Source organism: Rhincodon typus, chromosome 45 (genome assembly GCF_021869965.1).
Source record: "Rhincodon typus isolate 14 chromosome 45, sRhiTyp1.1, whole genome shotgun sequence".
Classification (NCBI taxonomy): domain Eukaryota; kingdom Metazoa; phylum Chordata; class Chondrichthyes; order Orectolobiformes; family Rhincodontidae; genus Rhincodon; species Rhincodon typus.
Window position 1 is genome coordinate 6,675,578 of NC_063376.1, and position 18,103 is coordinate 6,693,680.

An 18,103-nucleotide genomic window follows, 5' to 3' on the forward strand; every position below is an offset into this window, starting at 1 on the left:
TATCCATCCAGAATCCTTTTAAACGTTGCAATTGTACCAGCTTCCCCCACTTCCTGTAATAGTTCATTCCATACACGCACCACCCACTTTGTGAAAAAGTTGGCCCTCAGATGCCTTTTAAATCTTTCCCCTCTCACCTTAAACCTAGGACGTCTAGTTTTGGACACTCCTACCCTGGGGGAAAGACTTTGGCTATCTGCCTTATGAGTTTCCAGCATAGTCATGAAACCAAAGATAATGTGCAGTGAACTTGGAGTGAGATTTGAAAGCAAAAGCTTCCTAAACCAGAGGCAACCATGTAGCTGAGCTGACACAGTGCTGAGGCTGCACCCACCAGCATATTTGTATTGCTCGAGACGAAGCTGAACATACTGTCACTGTTTTTGGAAGAGCTAAACTGGCCTTCACAGCTAAAGCAAGGCAAGAGTTGCCTTCTGTTACAGGCAAGGCTGGACTGGCCTTATTGATGAGGTTGGACGATCATCACTGTTGTTGTGAACGCTTCACTTCTGCCACTGTGCTGCAGGTGAGGCTGGACCAGCTGTCACAGAATGCAAACTGATATTTATATAGCGCCTTCTGCACCGTCACGGGAATGGTTGTATTAAAAAAAAAGCCAGGGCTATTATGTTTGTTTTAAAGTGTACTCCCAGGGTGTCTTAATGGCTCAGTGGTTAGCACTGCTGCCTCACGGTGCTATGGATATGGGTTTGATTCTGGCCTTGGGTGACTGACTGCCTGTGGGGAGTTTGCACATTCGCCCTGTGTCTGTGTGGGTTTCCTCTGGGTGCTTCCCGTTTCCTCCCACAGTTCAAAGATGTGCAGGTTAGGGTGGATTGGCCATGCTAAATTGCCCCATAGTGTCAAGGGATGTACAGGCTAGGTGGGCTAGCCATGGGAAATGCAGGATTACAGGAATAAGGCAGGGGGTTGGGTCTGGCTGGGATGCACTTTAGAGGGTTGGTGTAGACTTGATGGGCGGAATGGCCTGCTTCCACACTGTTGTAATTCATCTATGATTCCCTGCTATATGCAGGTAACAGATCAATCAGCTTGTGTACAACAAAGATCCACAGACTGTTGTGAGTTTTTAATTAATTATTACCCATTCCAAGTGTCCACAAGGGGGAGATGCTGGCTTAGAATAATGTCCCTGGACTGAAAATCCATCATCCCAGGCTAATGCTCTGGAAGCATGAGTTTAAAACCCACCCAGACAGGTGGAGAAATTTTCAATTAATAAATCTAGACTTGAGAAGTTAGTCTCAGCGATGATGACTATGAAGCCATCAATGATTTGTCCTACAAACCGATTTGTGTCCAATGCCATTTTAGGGAAGGAAATTGCTGTCCTTACCTGGTCTGGCCTACTCATGACTCCCGACCCACAGCAATGTGGTTGGCTCTTAGCAACCTTCTGAACTGGTCGAATGAGCCACTCAGTTCAAGGGGCAAGCATAAATGTACAATTGTCGGCAGTGCTCATATCCCATGAAACAATAAAGAAAAAAAGACACACCGGAATGGACAGATGGCCCTTTGTTCAACGTCTCATCAGAAGGGCAGTGGTTTTAATAATATGAGCATTCTGGATTATCAACGTGGATTAAGGGGAATGTGTAATTCAAAATGCAGACAGATCAGCCATGATCTTATTTAAAGGCAGAGCAGTCTCGAGGGGCTGAATGGCCTACTCCTGCTCCTAACTCATATGTTTGTGAGTCCCCAAGAGGAATTTAAATGCACACTGGCCCGCTAAACTTGTCTGTCTGATATTTGCAAAAGCATAAAAGTTTTTGAACCATGGGACTTGTGTAGAATGTGCACCGACTTTATAAAACACTATGCCAGCAACCTAATAGCAAAGCTAAACATTTGAATGAGTTGCATATTGAAATATTTAAAATGCTGAATGACAATTTTAATGTCAGGAAGATGTTGTTTTGCAACCCTTTAGTGGACTGCTGTATGATGATCTCAGTCACTATCAAATCTGCACTATGTCCTGAAGTCAGAATTTTTTAATCAACTGTTTTATATGGGTTGTGACAAGCCCCATGTGGCAGGTGGAACCTGAACCCCAGAGAAATACACACTATCACTGCCATGCAAAGATCTGGGGGTAGTGCAGTGGCTCAGTGGTTAGCACTGTTGCCTCACAGCACCAGGGACCTGGGTTCAATTCCAACCTTGGGTAACTGTCTGTGTGGAGTTTGTACATCCTCTCCATGTCTGTGTGGGTTTCCTCCCACAGTCCAAAGATGTGCAGTTTAGGGTGGATTGGTCATGCTAAATTGCCCCATAGTGTCCAAGGATGTGTAGGTTAGGTGGATTAGCCATGGGAAACGCAGGGTTGAAGGGATAACGTGGGGCGGGTGGGAAGCTCTTTGGAAGGTCAATGGGCCAAGTGGCCTGCTTCCACACTGTAGGGATTCTGTTCCATGAAGCCCCTCCCCAAAAAATGGGAGTCCACTGCAATGCACTCTCACACTGCCTTATAGTTTAAGTGTTGAAGTAGGATTTGAACCAAGGATTTTTGTGAGGCAAGAGCATGAAGCACAGCTGATAAAACCCAAACTGCAGTTGTAAATAAACCAGTTTTACCCCTGCTTTCAGCAGGGCTTAGGCCAACACACAGAGCAGTTTTCTGTTAACAAAACATACAAGCACATCTAGTCCAGAAGCACTGCCATCTGCTGGCAGGAGTGTGGTACTTTTGCAGCAAAAATAACTTGGTCTTTTGGGCTGAGTGGTGTAATGAGTTGGGCAGAATAGCAGAAGAGGTCTCTTAAATACCTTCCACTGATTTAGAGTACAGGGAAAGACTGATATCCATTTTTAATTTGTTTTTACGAATTGAATTTCTCACTAGCCTGCCTTACAGTTCTTCTCCCGTGCGATTCGTCAACATGCAAACGCGAATGTGACCATTTGAACATGTTTCTGCCCTGCTTTTATTTCAGCGTGCTAATATGCTGCTAGGGCATCAGGAAGGAAATAGCCAGGCATATATAAATTCAGAGACCAGTTTCCTTCCTTCATGGACAAGGAGAATCATCTTAAAAAATACAGAGCAAAATACACTCTACAGATGTAACTTTTAGTTGCAACTTGAATAAAAGGCTTTGCACTTTCAAATAATGCAAAATGCCTTCTGCATACATCTTAGCTCACACTAATAATGCCATCTGAAAACAAGTGCTAGATTAACTGTGTGCGGGGTTGGGTAGCTCAATTGGGTAGAGTCGGGTGCAGAGAAATGCACTACCTAATGTTAGACGTTAACAGTCCCCATTAACAATTATTCAACCTCCCAGTCAGATCTTTACAACTCCTTTATCTATCCAACTGCTCTTCTCTCTCTTCGGGCTCTATCCTATCGTTTTTCTCCCTACCCCATCCCCTCCCTATTTTCTGCATATAAACCGACGTTTTCCCAGCTACCGTCAGTTCTGAGGAAGGGTCACTGGACCTGAAACATTAACCCTGATTTTTTTTTTCTTCACAGATGCTGCCAGACCTCCTGAGCTTTTCCAGCAACTTCTGTTTTTGTTCCTGATTTACAGCATCTGCAGTTCTTTCGCTTTTTATTTTGAAATGCCAAAGTTACAGGTTTCAGCACTGCACTGGCTGTGGTAGCTAATGAAAGCCTACCTCCTTAACTTTTTCCAATGTTTGAAGTAGTTCCCCTCAAACTATACAACTACACGTCTCTCTCTCATGGGGTGAGATGCCCATGGTCCTAGCTCAGAGATAGTAAGAACTGCCGATGCTGGAGTCAGAGATAACACAGTGTGGAGCTGGAGGAACACAGCAGGCCAGGCAGCATCAGAGGAGCGGGAAAGTTGACATTTCAGGTTGGGACCCTTCAGAATGCTGTGTTCCTCCAGCTCCACACTGCATTAATTACCTTAGCTGTTGTGGTGTGATACATTGGAACATGGAAAGCAGGGAAAGGAGGAGAGGGGATTCCAAGAGTTGCAGTTGATAAAATTTGTGAGCAATGCTCATATGCATCCTTGTTACAATATAGCGTGAACAGCCTTGTGTTTCAATGAGAAGCTCTTTGGGCTCTTGGGATATTTGTTTCATTGCTCCACATTGGCCACTGTGTCTTCAAGGTCCAAGCTTTCGAATTTTCTCCTCTCTTGTTCCTCTACCTAGAGTCATAGAGTCATACAGCACAGAAACAGACCCTTTGGTCCAACCAGTCCATGCCACTATAATCCCAAACTAAACTAGTCCCACCTGCCTGCGCTTGGCCAATATCCCTCCAAACATTCCTTATTCATGTATTTAACTAAATGTCATTGACAACACTTAACATTGTAACTGTACCTGCATCCACCACTTCCTCTGGAAGTTCTTGCCGCACATGAACCACTCTCTGTGTAAAAATTGCCCCTCATGCATTTTTTAAATCTTTCTCCTGTCACCTTAAAAATATGCCTCCTAGTCTTGAAATCCCCCACCCTAGGGAAAAAGACACCTGCCATTCACCTTATCTGTACCCCTCGTGGTTTTATAAATCTCTATAATCTCTATACTCAACCTCCTACGCTCCAGTGAAAAATGTCCCAGCCTATCCTTATGACTGAAATCTCCTGTCCTTGAATATGCAGCTCGCTCACATCTACCTGTGTGATCACATTTTTTTTGGTTACCTGTCCTAGTGTTGCTTTTTGAGGCTCAGAGTTTAATGTTCATTTACAGGATGAAGGCATCGCTGGCTAGGTCAGTGTTTATTGCCCAACCCTAATTGCCCAGAGGGCAGATAAGATTTGGATCTGCAGTCACACGTAGGCCAGACTGGGTAAGGGTGGTAGTTTTGTTCCCTAAAGGACATTAGCAAACCAGCTGGGTTATTCTACCCAACAATGGTCATCATTGGACTCTTAATTCCAGACTTTTCTTGAATTCAAGTTCTACCATCTGCTGTGGCATGATTTGAACCTGGGTTCCCAGAACATAACTGGGTCTCTGGATTAACAGTCCAGTGATAATAACACCAGGCCTCATTGCCTCCCCCTTGTTAGTTTGTTCATTAAAAGCTCCTTGAAGTGTCCTGGGGCATTTTACTGCATTCAGTTGTTGTAGGGATTCTTGTTGTTTGCTGATGTTTCTTTAAGTGCGGTCTCTGCTTCAGGCATCAATTCTCATCCTTTAAGACCTCTGTCAGGTGGGTAACCCTGTTTTCAGGCCCTTGCCAAAGCTGGAAGTTGGCTGTGAGTTTTTACAGCCAGACTTAACCTTCCCATCTCCCTACCTTTCTTTCATTTGGAAAATGAAGCCTTGCAAATTCCTACAATAGACCAACAATCATGGTGGCTCAGTGGTTAGCGCTGCTGCCTCACAGTGCCCAGGACCCATGTACGATTCCACTCTCAGGCGAGTGCCCATTCCCACTGTGTCTGCCTGGGTTTCCTCCGGGTGCTCCGGTTTCCTCCTATAGTCAAAAGATGTGCAGGTTAGGGTGGATTGGCCATGCTAAATTGCCCATAGTGTGCAGGTTGGGTGAGTTAGCCATGAGAAATGCAGGGTTGCAGGGATGGGGTGGGATGCTCTTCAGAAGGCCAGTGCGGACTCAATGGGCCGAATGGCCTGCTTTCACAGTGTAGGGATTCTGTGAACAATCGTGTTGTCAAAATGTCACATGAGCTTTGTAAAGTCCTGTACCAGTGGTGGGGCAGCCAGATTAGCTGTAGCTGTTTTTAACTCAGTCGCTAGTTTCTTCACTCCTGGGCAAACGTGGTTGTTTACTCAAAGTGGCCTTCACTGATCCCGCATTTTTTGCTTCCTTTCCAGATAATTATGTTGCCTGGGTTCAGTGCAGCGAGGAGAAATGTGGGAAGTGGAGACGTTTGGATGACAGTGTGGATCCAGCCACTCTGCCAGATGACTGGGTGTGCAGTCAGAATCCAGGTACCAAGAAGTAAACACAATAATGCTAGTCTGTCTTTCACAGGAGGCACAGTCAGCTGAAGATCACTACTCAATCTATTTTTAACTATTATTGTCATAATGCAGAGGGAACATTTCCTGCATTGTAGGTGATAAATAAATGCAGGCTGTTGTTGTTAAGCTGGGTGAACGTTGGAGGCTGCAGACACAAATAAAAATGAATGCAGGAATTTTCATAAAAATTCTGAAAATGGTTTGATTTGGGTATGATATTAAAGGCAAAAATCCTTGGGTTCATTCAAGGTCACGTTGATTAATGCAGGATGCAAGGAGATCATTGTGCCTGTGTTGAACCGTCCATAGTCCCCCTATCCCCCCTGTTCTTCCTGCATTAGTCCTGCAAATGTTTTATCTTTAAGTACCTAATCAAACCCATTTTAAAGATTGTAATCCAGTCTGCCTTTGTCCCCTTTTCAGGCAGCACTATCCGGATCATAACAACTCATATTCTCCTTGCTTGCCCCCCAGCTCTTCCGTCACTTCCCCTAAATCTGGTTCCTCTGATTACTGACCTTCCTCGTTGGTAGGAAACAGTTTCTCCTGAATTACTCAAACAAAAACTCCTGAACATCTCTATTAAATCTATCCTCCCCCACCATTAGCCCTCTCTGCTCCAAGGAGAATAATCCCGGCTTCTCCAGTCTCTCCACATAACTGAGATCGCCTAGCCAAAAATGTTGTGAAACTTGAAATGGCTCAGAAAAGAGTTATAAAGATGATGCTGGAGTTGGAGGGTTTGAGCTACAGGGAGAGGCTGAACAGGCAGGGGCTATTTTCCCTGGAGGCTGAGGGGTGACACTATAGAGGTTTATAAAATCATGAGGGCTGTGGATAGGGTGAATAGACAAGGTCTTTTCCCCCAGGGTAGGGGGGTCCAAACCTAGAGGTTTAAGGTGAGAGGGGAAAGATTTAAAAGGGACCTAAAGGGCAATCTTTTCATGCAGAGTGTGGTGTGTGTATGAATGAGCTTCCAGAGGAAGTGGTGGAAAGACTTAAAAGGGAACAATAGACTGATTAGCAAGGTTAGATCGCGTGGAATACAGGGAGAACTAACCATTTGGATACAGAGATAGTAGGAACTGCAGATGCTGGAGAATCCGAGACAACAAGGTGCAGGGCTGGATGAACACAGCAGGCCAAGCAGCATCATAGGAGCAGAGAGGCTGGATACAGAACTGGCTTGAAGGTAGAAGGCAGAGGGTGGTGGTGGAGAGTTGCTTTTCAGGCTGGAGGCCTGTGACCCAGCAGTGTGCCACAGGGATCGGTGATGGTTCCATTGCTTTTTATCATTTACCTAAATGATTTGGATGTGAACATAGGAGGTGAGTTATGATTAGTATGTTTGCAGATGACACCAAAATTGGAGGTGTAGTGGACAGCAAAGATGGTTACCTCAGAGTACAATGGGACCTTGGTCAGATAGACCAGTGGGTCGAGGATTGGCGGATGAGGTTTAATTTAGAGAAATGTGAGGTGCTGCATTTTGGAAAGGCAAATCTGGGCAGGACTTACACACTTAATGGTAAGGTCCTGAGGGATGTTGCTGGACAAAGAGACCTTGGAGTGCAGGGTCATAGTTCCTTGAAATGGAGTCACAGGTAGATAGGATAGTGAAGAAGGCGTTTGGTACGCTTGCCTTTATTGGTCAATGCATTGAGTATAGGAGTTGGGAGGATCATGTTGTGGCTATATAGGACATTGGTTAGGCCACTTTTGGAATGCTGCGTTCAATTCTGGTCTCCCTGCTATAGGAAGGATGTTGTGAAACTTGAAAGGGTGCAGAAAAGATTTACAAGGATGTTGGACGGTTTGAGCTATAGGGAGAGGCTGAATGGGCTGGGGTAATTTTCCCTGGAGCGTCGGAGGCTGAGGGGTGACTGCGTATAGCTTTATAAAATCATGAGGGGCATGGATAGGGTAAATAGCCAAGGTCTTTTTCCCAGGGTAGACGGGTCCAAACCTAGAGGGCATAGGTTTAAGGTGAGAGGGGAAAGATATAAAAGGGACCTAAGGGACAGCTTGTTCATGCAGAGGGTGGTGCGTGTGTGGAATGAGCTACCAGAGGAAGTGGTGGAGGTTGGTACTATTTGAACAATTAAAAGGTATCTGGATGGATACATGAGTAAGAAGCATTTAGAGGAATATGGGCCAAATGCTGGGAAATGGGAATAGATTAATTTAGGAAATCTGGTTGGCATGGACGAGTTGGACCAAAGGGTCTGTTTCCATGATGTACATCTGTATATGACTCTAATGGCTTTTAGAGAGGGAAATCTGCTGCCTTTAGCCAGTGTGGCCTACATATGACTCCAGATGTACAGCTAATGTGGCTGACCCTTAACTGCCCTCTGAGATAGCCCAACAGATTTGGGCAATTAGAGACAGACAACAAACGATGCCAGCGACACCACCTGAAGAACAAGGAATTGTTCTTTTGTTTAAAAACTGTCTGTGAAGGGTTTTATGATATGGGCGGTAATGAGAATTGCTTTATAAGTGTATTACAACAAACCTTTAATAACTGGCATCTATGGGACCAGGAGTGTGATGAAATATTCTGTATAATCAAGAGGTCGACATAATCAGTGTAAAATCACACACTGAGTAACAGAAAGGCAATGCAGGGGGTATGCATGTCACTGTTAGACTTTATTTACAGCATAAATCACTTAAATAAATGTGCAACATTTCCTTAAGTAAAACTTACCAACGGAGACCCTTCTCACTCACATCCTCCACTGACTACTCAGACATCATGGTGACTCTTAATAATACAGTAAACTTCACGGTATTTGAGGTATATCATTTTTGCCGGCTTATTGACAGTGTCGGTTCATAAGGTGCTGGTTAAAACAAAGTTTGCTGTATTTTTCTGCCATGAAGAAAAGACGATATCCTAGTTGTAGGCACAGATGCTTGTTAAATTGAATAATATTGTGGAACTGTGCATTGCAGATCCTCTGTACAATATGTGCGACCTACCAGAGGAGGTCTGGGATGGAAGAGAGAATGATATTATTTATGCTGAGCTGGTTCCTGGTTCCATAGTGTGGGCGAAACAGCTTGGATATCCATGGTGAGATCATCAATATTTCCCGAAAGAACTGCCGATGCTGTGAATCAGGAACAAAAACAAAGTTGCTGGAAAAGCTCAGCAGGTCTGGCAGCATCTGTGAAGGAAAAAACAGAGTTGACTGTTCTGAGGAAGGGTCGCCGGACCTGAAATTTAACTCTGTTTTCTCCTTTACAGATGCTGCCAGACCTGCTGGGCTTTTCCAGCAACTTGGTTTTTGTCACCAATATTCCTGTTTCTTTACAATGGTCACAGCTGTTCCTGTTTCTTTTTGTATGCTGCCATTCATATTTGCCACCCACCTCCTGCCAGTTTTTACATACTGTGAAATGTGGAATCACCCAATGCAGGAGGAGGCCATTTGGCCCATCGTGCTATTGCCCGTGCTTGGAAGGTGCTATCCTATTTGTCTGACTCCCCAGCTCTTTCACTGTATCCCGGAAATTTTCTCTCCTGCAAGTATTCATCCAATTTCCCCAATTAGGCTCCTGCTCAACCTGCTTCCATTACCTTTCAGGTGATGTGTTCCTGCCCAGAGTATCGCTGCGTAAAAAAATGTTTCTCTCACCTTAAATTGTTGAATATTATAAGAAATAGAAACAGAAGTTGGACATTTAGCCTCTTGTGCCTGCCCTGCCAATCAGTAACATTATGGTGATCTATCCCAGGCCTGAACTCCTCTTTTGTGCCAGCTGCTCATAGATCTAAATTCCCTGATATTTTCTTAATCTTAATTTATTTGCCTCCTTTGAAAATACTTCCAACGACTTAGCCTCCACAGCTCTCTGGGGTAGAGAATGCCAGACATTCACTACATTCTGAGAGAAGAAATTCCTCCACATCCCAGTTTCAAATAAGTGCCACTTAATAATGTAACTATGTTCACACTAATGGAAACATCTTACCTACATCTCTACGCTGTCAGGCCCCCTCAGAGTCTTGTATGTTTCAATAAGATCACTACTCCATTCTTCTAAACTCTAATGAATAAAGGCCTGACTTGTTAAGCCATTCTTGACAAGTGAACCTCTTGAGCCCAGTAATTGGCCTAGTTAATCTATTTTGAAGTGCCTCTCTTGCCATGGTATCCTTTCTCAGATACGTGGACCAAAACTGCACACAATACTCCAGGGTCCGACCTCACCAATATCCTGTTGAGTTGCAGGAGGATTTCTCCATTTTTAAACTCCTGCTTAATTACTTGCTTCACCTGCATCCTAACTTTTTGAGTTTGGTGCACAAGAACATTCAGATCCCTCTGTGCTGAATTCTTTTTGGACTCTCTCTCCATTTAAATAGTAGCCTGCCTTTGCATTCTCCTGCCAACTTAATGGCCTCACACTTTTCTTGCATTAAACTTCATCCTGCCAGGTTTTTACCCACTCATTCAACCTACCCGTAACCTCTTGCAGATTCCTATGTCTCCATCACGACATACCCTCCTACCTATTTTTGTGTCATCAGCAAGTTTCCTCTTGGTAACCAACCCAGTCTGCCACTTGTTGGTTATTATTCTCTATTAAAACCCTTCATGTTTTCATTTACTGTGCAGTTTGGTCTCCAGTTTGCCTTGTTGGTGGGATTATTAGCCAGAAGGCTGTACATTCTAGACACCACACCAGAACCAGGACGCCAGAGATCCTGTATTTGAGGTTGTAGACAATTTTGGATTTTCATCTCTGTAGCATCGCCTGACTCCGTCCCAGCCTTAACTCATCTGCTGCTGAAACTCACGTCCATGCCTTTGACACTTCTGGACTTGACCATCCCAACACAGTCCTCCCACATTTTTCCCTCCTGGAACTCAAGGTCATCCAAGACAGTGCTGCCCTTGTCCTTATTTGCACCGAGTCTCATTCCCCTATTGTTTCTGTGCAGGGTGGCCTATAATTGGCCCCTGGTTGATCAATGCCTCGGTTTCAAAAATGTCATCCTTATTTTAAAATATGTCCCAGGCCTTGCCTGCCCCCTGTCTCTGTAATTTCCTGCAGTCCCACAACTCTCCGTAATAATCTGCACTCCTCCAGTCTCCTCCGGGTGCTCTTGGTCCCCCCTACACTCCAAAGATTAGGTGGATTGGCCCGGCTAAATTGCCCCATAACGTCCAGGGATATGCAGGCTAGGCGGGTTAGCCGTTGGAAATGTAGGGTTACAGGGATAGGGTAAGGGTGTGGGTCTGGGTGGGATGTTCTTTGGAGCGTTGGTATGGAGTCAGTGGGCTGAATAGCCTGCTTTCATACTGTAGGGATTCTATGATTCTAATTTGGTTCTTTTTCATGCCCCGGATTTTAGTGTTGGAGGCTGTGCCTTCAGTTATCGAGGCTCTAAACTCAGGAATTATTCTCTAAACCTCACTTTCCAGCTTTGATTTGATTTGGGCTCTGTTCACAACTTTTAAAAAGTTCCTTAAAACCTACACCTTTAACCAAACCTTTGGTCACCTTAACTAATGTTTCTTGATAGGGCTTGACACCAAACTTTGCTTATAACTTTACTATGGGGCGCTGGAGGCATACTTAGCTCAGATGTCACTCAGCTTTGAAAGAGATCTCCATTCGATACACGCGATAAGAGGCTAAACTGAAGTCTTCGTGTTCTAGTTGCAGGGCTGTAATATAGATTCCATGTCACAGTTAAAAGAAGCACACAGAGTTCCAGTTCCTTCCCCCGCAAAAAAAAATACGTCATTTTTGTGGAATCTTGTGTACAAAACAGTTGACATATCTGCCTGAATAACAGCACACCACACAGCTGACCAGCCTATTGTTTGTGAAATCCTTTGGGATTTATGAGAGATGCAATTAACTTCATGTATGGCATAAACATATTGGTTGGTCCTTTCCTTTGTAACCAGCTTACTGGCCTGAAAGAGAGATGTCTGACCTGCTGACTAGACCAGTTTGAATGCTGGTAGGTTTATGCTGGAGATCTGAGGGAGGTTGCACCTTGAAGTGTTAGTTTTGATTCCTATTTTCAGATCCCGTTTGAGCCGATGCACATATAAAGCAATTTCTATAATTTAAATCTCATTCTCTGACTCATTTGCTCCCCCTTGATTTTTAGATTCACACAGTGCAGTAAAGGCCCTTCAGCCCATCGAGTTAGTGTCGACAGTAACTACCACTAAAAGTGCGCTAGTCCCAATTTCCTGCACTTGTCCCATATCCTTGAGTGTTATGATATTTGAAGTGCTCATCCAAATATTTTTTAAAGGTTGTAAGGTTTCCGGCCTCCACTACCTTCCCAGGCAGTGCATTCTGGATTCCCACCACCTGCTGAGTGAAAATGTCTTTTCCCCAAATTCCCACTGAATCTCCTGCCCCTCACCCTCAAACTATGTCCTCTCATGATTGACCCCTCGACCAAGGGGAACAGCTGCTCTCTATTCACCCTGTCCATACCCATCATAATATTACACACCTTAATCATGCTCCCCCCTCAGTCTTCTCTGCTCTGAAGAAAACAATCTGAGCCTACCTAGTCTCTCCTTACAGCTCAATTGCTTCATCCCTGGCAACATCCTGGTGAACCTCCTCTTATCCCCCTAATGCTGTCACATCCTTTCTGTAGTGTGCTGACCAGAACTGCACTCAGTGCTCCAGCTGTGGCCTGAACATCACTCTGTACGACTCCAACATTACCTCCCTGCTCTTATACTCAATGCTATGACTGATAAAAGCAAGTGCCCCATATGCCTTCTTAACCATCCATGTGCTCTGCTGACTTCAGGGATCTATGAATAATTACCTCAAGATCTCTCTGCTCCTCTAAGCTACCCAGTGTCCTGCCTATCATTAAATACTCCCTCATCTTGTTTCTTCTTCCAAAGTGCACCGCCTTGCACTTAATCAGGGTTAAATACTATCTGCCACTGGTCTGCCCATCTGCCCAACCCATCTATATCTTCCTGTAACCTACAACCATCTTCTTTATTGTCAACCATTCTACCAATCTTGGTGTTGTCTGAAAATTTGCTTAACATTCCCCCCACGTTTTCATCTGTACCATTTATGTGTATAACAAACAACAAGGGTCCCTGTACTGATCCTTACGGTACACTGCTGGACACCGGCCTCCAGTACTTGGACAGCCTTCTACCACCACACTTTGTGTCCTATTGCTAAGCCAGTTTCTGATCCATCTCGCCAAGTTTCCCTCAATTCCATGTGCATTAACCTTCTCAATCAGTCGTGCATGTGGGATCTTTTAGCTTTGCTAAAACCCATCTAAACTACATCAACTGAACTTCCCTTATCCACACACTTGATCACATTTTCAAAAAATTCTAACAAATTTGTCAGGCATGACCGCCCTCTGACAAAGCCACGCTGACTATCCCTAATTATCCCATGCCTTTCCAAGTGGATATTAATTCGCCTCTTCAGAATTTTCTCTAGTAGTTTGCCTACCATTGACATGAGACTCACTGATGTGTAATTTTTTGGTTCATCTTTACCAGAGGCTGAAGGTGGGTGGGTGGGGGTTGGAGTGGTGGTGCGGTGGTGTGTGTGTGTGTGACTGTAAAGTCCTAGGTCCGTTTCTGTATTAAAAATTCTGCTCTTACTGATTTCAACTGCTCTGCTATTACATTGTTATAAATAAGTGTCTTACGTAGGTCTAATTGCTGCCATCGGATGCATAACTACAAATATTTAATTATTCAGGTGGCCAGGGATGGTGGAACATGATCCGCAGACTGGGAAATACTTTATGTTCACAACCGACTCAGATCAGTTTCCGGTCAGTATGAGGCAAAGGTCCAGTACAATCCTACTATCTAGTGTAGCACTGAGTGACAGCCACCAAAGGTGTTTGAGACATTTATTGGAGTCCGTCGTGGATGTAGCAATCAAAGTGAGTGAAATACTGCCAGCAATATTTCCTCTGAGCTGCCTGGCCACTGGGATGCAAAAACAGAAATTGCTGGCAAAACTCAGCAGATCTGTGGTGAGAAAGCCGAATCAACATTTCCGGTGACTCTTCATCAGAACTGTTAGCAGCTCAGAAAAATGTGGTATTTATGCTGAAGGTGAGGTTGGTGGGGGATGTGGAGCAGTGGAGATATAGCCCACGGAGATAGGGAGAATTGAAAGGGATAGGTAAACAAGGAGATTATGGATAATAGGTCAGGACAGAAGAAAAGCTGAATAATTGATACTAAGGGCTAATAGCAAGGGAGAATTGGAATTAGGTTTTATTGTTACATGTGCTCAAGTACAGGGATGATGTGGAGGTGCTGGTGTTGGACTGGGTTGGACAAAGTCAGAAGTCACATGACACCAGCTTATAGTCCAACCTGTTTATTTGAAATCTCAAGCTTTTGGAGCGCTGCTCCTTCATTAGGTGAAGTCTGAAGGGATATAGGAGTGCAGTGAAAAGTTTACAATGTCGCCATTGTCTGGCGCCATTTTAGGTACAAGGGCACCTAGATGTAAAATCTTCGGAATACAGTGGAAAGTAAAGAAATAAAGCTAAGTTCGACGTTACTGTTCTACTTAAGTGCTTAGCCGATGGCCCTGGATTCGGGCTCTTCCATCACAATGCTGAAACCATGACCAGCAGGAAACAGTCAAATGGGTGAGCTGTACTGAAAGCAACTCATATAAAAGGCCCCAGGAGTAGGTGAGAATGGGTGATTGCGCTAAAAGTAACCCACTAATGTTCTTGAGTAGATTTGTAGCTCGGCTTGTGGATGCTGTGGCTGGTTCGCTCGCCGAGCTGGTTCATTAGTTTGCAGATGTTTCATTACCCTGCTGGGTAACATCATCAGTGGAGCCTCCGATGAAGCGCTGTTGTGTTTTCCCGCCTGGTATTTAAACTTTGGGATCTGTTGGATTTGATTACCTCATTTCCGGTTTTCCTTCTCAGTGGTGTATGTATAGGGTTTAATTTTACGTGTTTGTTGATGGCCTCCTTGGTGGAGAACTAGGCCTCTAGGAATTCCCATGGTTGTCTCTGTTTGACCACGTCAGAACAGGACTGAGTGGGGTGGGTACAAATCATGGAAGAAAGGAATCAGGCTCTAAAGTTATTGAACTCAACAGTGAGCCCCAGAGGCTGCAGGGTCCCCAGGCGGAAAATGAAATGTTGTTCTTTGACTTTGTGCTGAGACTCACTGGCATACTGCAGCAGACCTGCGACAGAAATGTCAATGTGGGAACACGGTGGTGTGTCGAAGTGGCAGGCAGCTGGAAACTTGGGGTCATTTTTGCTGCTGGGAGGCCCTCGCACTCATCGATCGGCACGATGATGCACGGCCTCCACTTCTAGAAGCTTCTGTGGTGCTCAACTTTGGAGATCTGGAGCAGCATGATGGCTCAGCGGTTAGCGCTGCTGTCTCACAACGCCAGGGATCCCGGAGCGATTCCACCCTTGGGCGACTGTCCGGGTGGAGTTTGCACTTTCTCCCCGTGTCTGCCTGTATTTCCACCCACAGTTCAAAGATGTGCAGGTTAGGGTGGATTGGCCCTGCTAAATTGCCCCATAGTGTTCAGGGGTGTGTAGGCTAAGTGGGTTAGCCATGGGAAATGCAGGGTTACAGAGATGGGGTGAGTCTGGTTGGGACGCGCTTCAGAGGGATCGGTGTAGACTTGATGGGCCAAATGGCCTGCTTTCACAGTGTAAGAATTCAATGACCTGCGCATCAGCAAGAAAAATTACAGGGAACATTAGCTGATGCTTCTACATAGACAGGTAGAGATTTGGGACTCTCTTTCACAAACAGAGGGATGCTGGATCAGTTGTTAACTTTAAATCTGAAAGTGGATAAATTTTTGTTCAGCAAAGGTATGAAGGAAAATCAGCCATGATCTCACTGGATGGCCTTCTCCAGTTTATGTGTTCCTAGTTGATGTAGTGTATTTGGATTTTGGAAAGGCATTCGATAAGGTGCCACGCATACTGTTAATGCACAAGCAAGGAATGTTAGGGGACATGGTGATGTAATAAATATGTCACTGGAAAAATAAATCCAGGGCCAAAACTTAATTCTGTGGGGACATGGGACCACACTAAGGCAACTGGTAGCATTCACATTCAATTAATAAATCTGGTCTCAACTTTCAGTAATCGTACAAATGCTTTAAGGAAGGAAATCTTCTGGCCTACCTGTCACTCCAGACTTAATGCAATGTAGTTGACTTCTAACTGCCCCCTGAAATTAACCCATCGCGCCATTTAGATTCAGGGCAATTAGGAATGGACAATAAACTCTGGTCTTTGCCTAGCAATACCCTCATCCTATAAAAGACTAAGTTAAGAGCTCATGGTGTTCAGCGTGATCCATTAGCATGGAGAGCGGATTGATTAACCAAGAGAAATAGAGAATTGTGATAACAGGTCTGGGTTTTTTGTCAGTTGCAACTGTAACGCTGCAGGGATCAGTGCTCAGGCTTTAGTTACTAACATATTAATGACATAGGTGCATTGTAGTCAAATTTATGATGGGATTGCAAGTTGTAAGAAGAATGGAAGTCTGCAGAGGGGTGTAGACAGGCTAAAGGAGTAGGCAGAAAGTTGGCAAATGGAGAATAATGTGGTAAAATGTGAAATTGCCCACATTGGAAGGAATAATAAAAGGCAGTATATTTAAATGGAGACTGTAGAAAGCTTTGTGAGAGGGATCTCAGTGTCCTCGTACATGAATCTCAAAAGGTTAGTGTAGTGATTGTGACAAGGTCAGCCAGGTGGACCTCATAGAATATGAATTCCCTGATTGGGGCTGTTAGCCTGGTCCAATCAGGGAGCCCTGGCTGACAGATATAAACAGAAGTGTCAGGGGTTCTGCTCACTCTGAGAGCTGGCTGTGAAGAAGCCGGACTAATATCAAGTACAATGCACTTGTAAGTAAAAGGTAGCTTGGTGATGGAATACTGGCCTCTGTGGAGTTATTTCAGTTAGCACAGAGATATACTAAGGAGCCCAGAAAGACAAATGAAATGTTGGCCTTTATTGAAAAGGGAAGATATAAAAGCAGTGACTGTAGAGGGAATTGGTGAGACCACACCTAGAACACTGTGGGCATTTTTTGGACTCCATTCTTAAGGAGGAATGTCCTTGCATGGAAGGCAGTTCAAAGAAGATTCACTCAGCTGATCCTTAGGTCTTATAAAGAAAGGTTTAACCAGTTAGTCCTATACATATTGGATTTTGAAGAACTAGAAGTGACGTTATTCAAGATTCTGAGGGGATTGAGAGGGTAGATGTTGAGAGGATGTTTCCCCTCATGGTGCAGTCTAAGCACAGCTGAAAAATCAGGTATCTCCCATTTAAGATGGACATGTAGAAGATGTTTACTTCTCTCAGAGAGTTGCCAGTCTTTGGAATATCCCTCTCCAGAGAGCAGTTGAGGCTGAACCACTGAATATGTCCGCAGCTCAGTTTTGTCTACAGGGTAGTCAGGGGTTATGGGGAACAGGCAGGAAAGTATGGCTAAGGCTACAGTCAGATTAACAATGACATTGTTGGATCTTGGAGCAATTCAGGGAACTGTGTAGCCTACTCCTTCTGTTTCTTGCAATCTTCTATCACATTTCAGTTCTCGGTCTGTACTGATTTCTGTGGACGTGAGGGTGCCCATGTTTTAGTTCCCTGAAAGAGAGGAAGTTTTGACAACTGAGTAGGTTGTGAAGCTGGAGTTGCAAGAGTATTGGGAAGCAACAAATTAACAGCGTGATATGAAACTGCACTTTCAATGAGCCAAATATATCCTCAGGTGCTACATGGGAGCACTGCCAGGTTAAATTGAACACCAAGCAGGATGTTAGGAAAGTGACCAAAGAAGGGTTAGGCTTTATGGAGCGTAGTGGACAAGAGGGAGAGAGAGAGGCAGGGAGGCTTACAGAGGGAATTCCAGAGTTGAGATCCCAAAAGATCCCAGATCCTGTGGTGGCTCAGTGGTTAGCACTGCTGCCTCATGGTGCCAGGAGCCTGGTTCGATTCCAGCCTTGGATGACTGTGTGGAGTTTGCATGTTCTCCCCGTGTCTGCGCGGGTTTCCGTCCAGAGATGTGCAGGTTATGTGAATTGGCCGTGCTAAATTGTCCCATAGTGCCCAGGGATGTGCAGGTTA

At 44.6% G+C, this 18,103-nt stretch overlaps 1 protein-coding gene across 1 annotated transcript in view; it reads left to right on the forward strand.

Annotated features, from left to right (window-relative positions):
• LOC109935863 overlaps window positions 1-18,103 on the forward strand; it is a 111,755-nt gene that overhangs the window by 53,900 nt on the left and 39,752 nt on the right. Inside the window, exons 8-11 of the mRNA XM_048620041.1 lie at window positions 5,806-5,922; window positions 8,917-9,037; window positions 13,699-13,888; window positions 15,145-15,357. Of these exons, the coding sequence (XP_048475998.1) occupies window positions 5,806-5,922; window positions 8,917-9,037; window positions 13,699-13,888; window positions 15,145-15,357 (641 nt within the window). The remainder of the gene's footprint in view (window positions 1-5,805; window positions 5,923-8,916; window positions 9,038-13,698; window positions 13,889-15,144; window positions 15,358-18,103) is intronic.